Source organism: Verticillium alfalfae, genomic scaffold (assembly GCF_000150825.1).
Source record: "Verticillium alfalfae VaMs.102 supercont1.9 genomic scaffold, whole genome shotgun sequence".
NCBI lineage: Eukaryota > Fungi > Ascomycota > Sordariomycetes > Glomerellales > Plectosphaerellaceae > Verticillium > Verticillium alfalfae.
In genome coordinates, this window is record NW_003315030.1 from 1,109,562 (window position 1) to 1,116,827 (window position 7,266).

A 7,266-nucleotide genomic window follows, 5' to 3' on the forward strand; every position below is an offset into this window, starting at 1 on the left:
AACATGATGAAGCTCGCCAACTGAGGGCTCAGACGCTTGAAGAGAGACGCCGGCATGCTGTTCAAGACGCCAAAGACAGCATGGAAGTGGACTCCAGCGTAGGCCAGGCGCTCAGGTTTCGACACCCGGAAGAACGCGGCGTTGAAGTCTTCCTGGTCGAGACACTTGACACCCTTTCCGAGGGCATAGTTCTGGATGACATCCTTGGTGGCCGCCTGTAGCGCAGGGTTGATGACGAAGGGTGTCTCGGTCTGCGCGAACCCTTCAAAGCGCTGCAGGAGGTCGGCGAGCGTCTCGTCTATGACGGGCGCCAGTCGGCGGACGTTTTGCTGGGAGAAGAAGCGGCCCATGGCGGGCCCGGCGCGGCCGGTGGAGGTCGTGGGGTCCCGTGGAGATGGAGGCATAGTGCGTCTGGAAGAAGTTGAGGACGGTCCAGGCCTTGTCGCGACGGTGGGACGAGGACTGCGGGGCGTAGAGCTGGTCGACGAAGGCTGGATCGTTGACGTGCAGGACATCAGGCATGACCCTCACGACGGGTCCGTATCTCGATGCATCTCCTCGATGACAAAGGTGTACTGGCCGCCGCGAACAATGTCATGATAGGCAGCATACCATGTGGTCAGAGCTGGTGGGTGTTTGTCAATGGCTGCAGTCTGCGGATGTTCGTTGACACGTACCTGCAATCGTTGGACCGGGAAACTTGCTCAATGGGCTGAAATAGACGCGACGTATGGCCACGACTGCGCAGTAGAGGACGACGAGTCCTGAGAGCAAAAGGTAACTCACCATCCTGCATCAGTGTCCAGGCACTCTCTGCGGATAATGGACAACGCCCAGGCATCGCGAAGCGGAGAGGCCTCGATTTATGGACGGCATTCTGAATCCTTCAGCATGTCTGCCACTGAAAGGAGTCCGAGTGGCCCAATGACGATGTCTCAATTATAGCAATTTCAATCTCTCGGAGGCTGCTCGAACATGCTTTCAAGCCGGGCGTTTGGTTGAGGGTGCGTCGACCATGTGGGAAAGACGCTAAAAAGTGACGTAAGCAACATCCCCGCGATGCTTGTCCGAGGGAAGGGGTACCGATGGCCACCACCATAGGTAGTTACAGATAGGTCCGATTTTACAGAAGGAACCTACTGCAGACAAGGTTGTTGAGGCAGATTTTCCCGCCTCTTCATCATGGACAGTAATGGGCTTCGAATAGGTTGTGTTTGGGTGTTCTGATGGGAGATGTCTTGCAGCAGTGTCGACGCTATGCTCCCTCCTGCCTGTGAATATAGGAATTTCGTGGGCTCCAGCTTTTCATATAATGGCCCGATGAAAGAAGACAAGAAAAATGACCCCACATGAGCCACATGAGGCACGAAAGCTCATCTTGTGCGTAGGTAATTGCTGGTAGCTCTCTGGCTTTTTGTGAGGCCGTTGATTATCTATCATGGGTCCTCAGCCAATGAGGCGAAGAAAAATAACCACAAAAACACTGCCATATGTGTAGAACGAGCAGGGTAAGACGAGGCGATAGCGAGAAGATCGAGGACGTGAGCATCATCTGGATCACAGAATTCGACTGTTCTCGAGCCTGCATCATTGGCCGAGGCTCGCGCGTGGCTGATGCAGAGACCTTGGTTGTGTCGAGTTGCTGGACGTGTGTCGAGGGTGACGTCAAGGCCGCACAACGCGACGAGTGGGCCAATGACGTGCCCAGCACCCATCCCCAGCCAGCTCACCACCCTGTTTTCCAACTTCACGACGACAGGATCCCGGTGAGATCATACGGGGAGCAGGCATCTTTAAGGAAGATGGGAGCCCGGGAGGCTGCATCATGTTGCTTCTCGTTCTCTTTGGAAGAACTGCTACTTTTTTTTTTGTTCGACAACCATCACGTCGCTTCCTCCATCCCCGCTACATCGACCCTTCTCGAGCTCTAATCCGAGCTCGGTACCTACCTTCGAACGCAGAGGACCCCTAAACCCCTCTAAAGACCCCTGAAGCTTCTTTCCCCCCACCAACACCAAACAAAATCCACACCTGGCCCTCACAACCGCCATCTTGTCCAAGCCCAAACACAATCTACCACGCAACCGCGATGAGCCATCGAGGCCACGACCCTCCTGTGGCGGGCCCTCTGTGATTCAACCCCGAAAAAGTCCCTCAAGAAGTACCTCGGCGACGACGCCATCCTCGTTCAGGTCGACGGCACCCTCGTCTCCAAGGACACGGAGCCCTCGCTCGAGGAGTACCTCGAGGACATGGAGCCCTGGACCGCCTACCGCATGCAGGACGCCGACGACGCCGACTTTGTCGAGATTGACATGATGTCCACGTCGCTGACCTACCGCGTCACCGTCTGGCAGCAGATTGGCGACGCCAAGGACCGCATGAAGCCCACCGAGGCCATCTGCACCGACGTCTGGCGCCAGAACGCCGGCGGCGACTGGACCTGCTGCGTCCACCACATGGCGCCTGCCTAAGAGAACCCCGAGAAAGCTTGTCTTCGTTTTCACCAGTATTTTTTTGGCTTTGGGGGGTTTTGTATCATTAGTTTCACGAGACATGACGAGCGAGGGAAGGAAGGCTTCGTGGATGTCGTGGAGCATTTGGGTTTCGGGAGTTGGATTTAGGGACTGAAATGAACCCTTTTTTTGATCCCTTCATTTAATGTCTCGTTTTTGGGGGGGGTTTTTTTTTCTCCCTTGTCGCCATCTTACCTCTTGTCTCTCTCTGATACTCATCACGCTCGTCCTGCGCCGTGGAGGCGACCAACGATCCGACAACTCTATGCCCTCTTCCGACTCTTCCACTGCCCTGCTTGACTGGCGGCTGCTCGAGTCGTACTCGACCGTGACCTCCCGCGTCCTCGTAATGCCCCCTTGCTGCTCCAATTCTCGGGGTAGTATGCTCCGGTCGCTGCTGGCATCGCCCTTGCTCAACGCGAACCCGTCGTCGTCGACTGTGTTGACAGCGTTGCTCGGCGCTTGAAACTTGCTCAACGTATCGGACTTGATGTACTGTCCGGAGGGATACGCAGAGGGACCGCGACCGCTGCGCACGTTCCGAACGAGAACACGGAGAACCGGGAATCGAAGCCGCGATGATGGTCGCATTGGGTTCGGCTTCGGCCCAGATCCAGAAGACGGCGAGTTTCCATGTGTCTGTCGACCCGTCAGCAACATCCTACACGGACACGAGGGGGGGGGGGGGTTGACATACAGTCTTCAACATTTGTAAATTTAATGATGAGCACACTGTAGGCGCCCTTCATGATACCCATGACGCCAGCACTAAGAAAAGGTCAGCTTTCCTCGTCACAGGAAGTACACACGGGCGTATAGGAAGTGAGACGTACAGCACCCCTATGCTCATGGCAACGGCAACGCCAATCTTCTCGTGTTTCCTCATCTGCAGCCCCATGACAATCTTCCACGGCAGAAGGGCGAGCACAAAGTCCGAAAGAGCAGAATAGACTAAACACAGCGTCAGCCATAAGCACTTCGGCTTTCGCACAGGCCAGTCATGACGTACAGCCACCGAATATGCCCAAGGTAATGGCCTCGTGTGCCTCCCAACAGGTGCCCGGAAGATGCGGTGTCGTGTCTCCTGGCACCCGCGGGCAGATCGCTCTCCAGGTCAAGATGATGTGCACCAAGAACTGAATATTCATGCTCACGACGAGAAACCAGATCAGGTAGATCTGCCACCCGGTTGCGATCCGCAGCAGCGTCACAGCAAACGACGTCTTTGTCAGCGCCAACGCGAGCTTGTGCGTGTTATCGGCGCAGTAAAGAACCGTGCTCATCGTTGGCGTCATGATCAGCGTCTTGCCGAAGCCCAGGTGCACGAGCCTGCTCAGCAGCCCGGAGGAGACGACGAGGAACGCCCAGCCGGCGAGGAGGAGGTAGTCGTCGACCCAGACCATCCATCGCACGCGGACGGCCTTGCAGTAGATTCGCAGGCCCAAGAATATGGTCGAGACGGCGAGCATGGGCCATATGGCGGCGTTAACGACTGTCTCTGCGTTGCAATGGTGTGTCGACGTGGCTATCTGGGTGGTATCGTCCCGGGAGAAAATGGGGAACATGGTCGCTAGGGAAAGAGTCGTCAAGACGGAACGCCAGACTTGATTTGATATCTATCGGGCGTTCTGTCTTGAGACATGAAGAGGGGATCGTCGGGCCTTTACAGTCGGCAGTCGGTCGAGCTCGGTGGCTTAACTACTGGTCCTGTTGGCTTGTGAGCTGAACATGCTGACAGCAGCGGCAAGCCCTCACTGCATTTCACAGCTCAATGACTAGAATCCTTGTTCGGACGGTCGGAACGACATGGGAAAGTAATTAGGCGACATCGGACGATGCTACGCGCCCCTGAACCTTCGCCATTCTCTGACAAAGGTACATTGAGTGCCTCATGCACAATGTTAGGGGGAGCAGCTGCCTGTCCTGTACCTACCCCGAGCAAAGTGAAGCTTCTGTATCAATCTTGGGCTGGGTGGTATTTCAACACGACTTGAATGAGATATTTTCGAGCTCTCGGTAGCATCACAGTAGGAAGCTAGCATGACTCTTGCAGGTTTTGAGGTCAGTCGGCAAAAACGGCAAGTCTTTGGGTTGAAGTTGTTCTGGCTGATCTAGAGCCCTTTCTTCAGACATTATCGAGCATGGACCAAAGTTTATATCCTAACGATAGCCTAATTCAAAGTTCGTCACACAGCGTGTAATCCCCTTCAGTGGCGAGAACGTCTTGCGTGAGAGAGACTAAGCTCTTCCCAGCTTTTTGCTTATGTGCCTTATGCCCTGTAGGGTCACCTCGAAGGGCTAGGCTTCCTGCCACGACTCGCGGTGCCAGAAGAGGGAGTAGTTCGCTTCAGCGTGAGCCCTGCTTCAATAGATCTCTTCTTCACGACGTTCTATTCTCATGCACGTCGGATTACTCTTCAGGGGGGAAGCAATCAACTTGAGCCAGAACCTTGCATGAGAACCAGGATTGTGCAGGCGGCTGCATATACCCAGACCCGCGGGTCCAATCATAGGTCCATGAAGTTGACGTTACCAACACGAGCAATAATCATCAAATAGCGAAACCGAGAAACCCAGCAAGCGAAGGGTTCACACTACCTGACTTGGCAGCTGTGGCTTGTCGTCCAATTCAGGATCGAAACATTTGCATGCCGAAATCGATAGTTCGACGTGTATTCCGCGGAAGCCAAACTGGAACACATACGGAGGTTCAGGAGCATCAATATATCCTCATGCGATGCCGCTGCGATCTGACCTCTGATCTGCATTTCGACTCCACGTGTGCGTGTACCGTTCTCAGCCTCCCGACCCGCCACGGCCATGCTCACCACCCACCTCTTCGTTGCCGCTGCCGCTGTGGCAATCGGCGCCGCCGAAGCCTCGGCCGTTGATCTGCATCTTCGCCAGACGTCCGAATTCACTATTCCATCTACTGGCTACACAAGTGTGAGTTCTAAGCTGCGGGCGGAGGCTTTCTGCTTCCGTACGTCCACGGGAACTCAGTATGAAGCTGACTCTTCCTTCATAGTGCGATGCCTTAATCGCAGCCGGTCTTTCGAGCAGTGTCTTTTTCCCGACGGACGCCAAGTACAAATCCAGCATCAGCTCCTACTGGTCCGGGACTGTCCAGCAAATCCGACCCTGGTGCATCATCCAGCCTGCGAACACTGTAGAGGTCTCCAAAGCTGTGGCTGCTCTTGCCAAGACGAGTCCGGCTGGTAATTGGGACATTGGCGTCCGAGGTGGTGGTCACTCTCACTTTGGGTCCAATAACGTCGCTCAAGGTGTGACGATTGACTTGAGCCTACTCAACAGCACAGTCTACAAGAACTGCAGCGTGAGTGGCCCAGATCGTAACGCGGACGAGATCAGTCACTGACATGTTGATTTTCAGGGCATTGTTCGCATTGGGGGCGGCTCGCGGTGGTCCGGCGTCTTCCATGAAATTGAAAAGTATGGCCGCACTGCGACGGGTGGCCGCGAGGGCAACGTCGGCGTCGGTGGCTTATCTCTCGGCGGAGGTGCCTCCTTCCACACTGGCAAGCGTGGCTTCACGTGCGACGACATTGTGAACTATGAAGTTGTGCTTGCGGATGGCACGATCGCCAACGCCAATGCTGGGGAGAATCCAGATCTTTACAGAGCCTTGAAAGGCGGAGGTAACAACTTTGGCATCGTCACGCGCTTTGACTTGCAAACCTTTGAAGACGCAAAGGGCGGGCTTTACGGCGGTCTATTGTTCTTGACCTACGATAACCGGGACGCTATTCTGGCTCAATTCTCAAGGCTTGTTGAGATCAACCACGATCACCCCGAGGACACAGAAGTCGTTACCTTCACCTACGGCGGGTCGGGCGCACCCATGATTGCTGTCGTCGCCATTAACACGGCTGGCGTGGAGAATTCAACCTCGTTCGCTCCGCTGAATCGGTTGACGCCTGTGCTAGATGACCGCAGCAGGAAGACGTATGGCAAGGTTATCACGGACTTTGCCACTCCCGGGGGTGCCAGGTATGTGTTCAATAAGCTTCAGGTGCGGTTGCGCTGTTTGACTGACAAATCGCAGGAGCGTCTGGTTCTCTATCTGCTTCCAGAACAACATGGATGTCCTGAACAAGATGTCTGCGCTTTACGATGCCTTTGTGGCTGACTTGACGAGCTTGTGGCCCGAACTCGGCATCGCCTTTGTCATCCAGCCTCTTCCCAAGCACTTCGCCAACAGGGGGAATGGTAATAACGTCCTTGGCCTGAAGAAGTCTCTGACACACGACTCGATTGTCTGGCTCGGTCAGGTTTCCATGCAGACTCTCGAGCAGGAGTCCGTGGCCTTTGCGAAGCTCGCTGCGTTGACGGCTGAGCTTGAGGCCTACGCCGAGTCGAAGGACGCTTCAACTGCGTGGAGGTACCTTAACTATGTCAATCCAGCTCAAGATCCCCTGTCGACGTATGGTGAGGAGAATGTTCAGTTCCTGAAGAAAGTGGCGGCTGAATATGATCCGAAGGGATTCTTTCAGACAAGGGTCTCTGGAGGGTTCAAAATCTCACGCGTGCAGTGAGAACCAGGTTTCTCACGGTGCGTCATGAGTAGACAGCGTTCCGGTAGTTGTATCACATTCTTGTGTCCATCAGATACATGTGCATGACTTTGGCAAGCCCTAGAATGACTGCCGTGCGGGGGTTGCTACTCTGCGAATTCACCAAACTGCTTGGTGCTGCATAGCAGCTGCGTCGGCATTTGACAAATTACATT

At 54.9% G+C, this 7,266-nt stretch overlaps 3 protein-coding genes across 3 annotated transcripts; 2 read left to right on the top strand and 1 right to left on the bottom strand.

Moving 5' to 3' along the window:
- Positions 1–2,252: 2,252 nt before the first annotated feature.
- Positions 2,253–2,474, top strand: VDBG_07287 (conserved hypothetical protein; the record flags this gene model as incomplete). Its single annotated transcript, XM_003002670.1, has 1 exon — positions 2,253–2,474. One exon carries the CDS (start codon positions 2,253–2,255, stop codon positions 2,472–2,474), a length of 222 nt encoding a protein of 73 aa, XP_003002716.1.
- Positions 2,475–2,654: 180 nt separating this feature from the next.
- VDBG_07288 (conserved hypothetical protein) lies at positions 2,655–4,081 on the bottom strand (the record flags this gene model as incomplete). Its single annotated transcript, XM_003002671.1, has 3 exons — positions 2,655–3,177; positions 3,350–3,467; positions 3,526–4,081. 3 exons carry the CDS (start codon positions 4,079–4,081, stop codon positions 2,655–2,657), a joined length of 1,197 nt encoding a protein of 398 aa, XP_003002717.1.
- Positions 4,082–5,336: 1,255 nt separating this feature from the next.
- On the top strand, positions 5,337–7,072 carry VDBG_07289 (FAD binding domain-containing protein; the record flags this gene model as incomplete). Its single annotated transcript, XM_003002672.1, has 4 exons — positions 5,337–5,462; positions 5,545–5,853; positions 5,911–6,527; positions 6,583–7,072. 4 exons carry the CDS (start codon positions 5,337–5,339, stop codon positions 7,070–7,072), a joined length of 1,542 nt encoding a protein of 513 aa, XP_003002718.1.
- Positions 7,073–7,266: the final 194 nt, after the last annotated feature.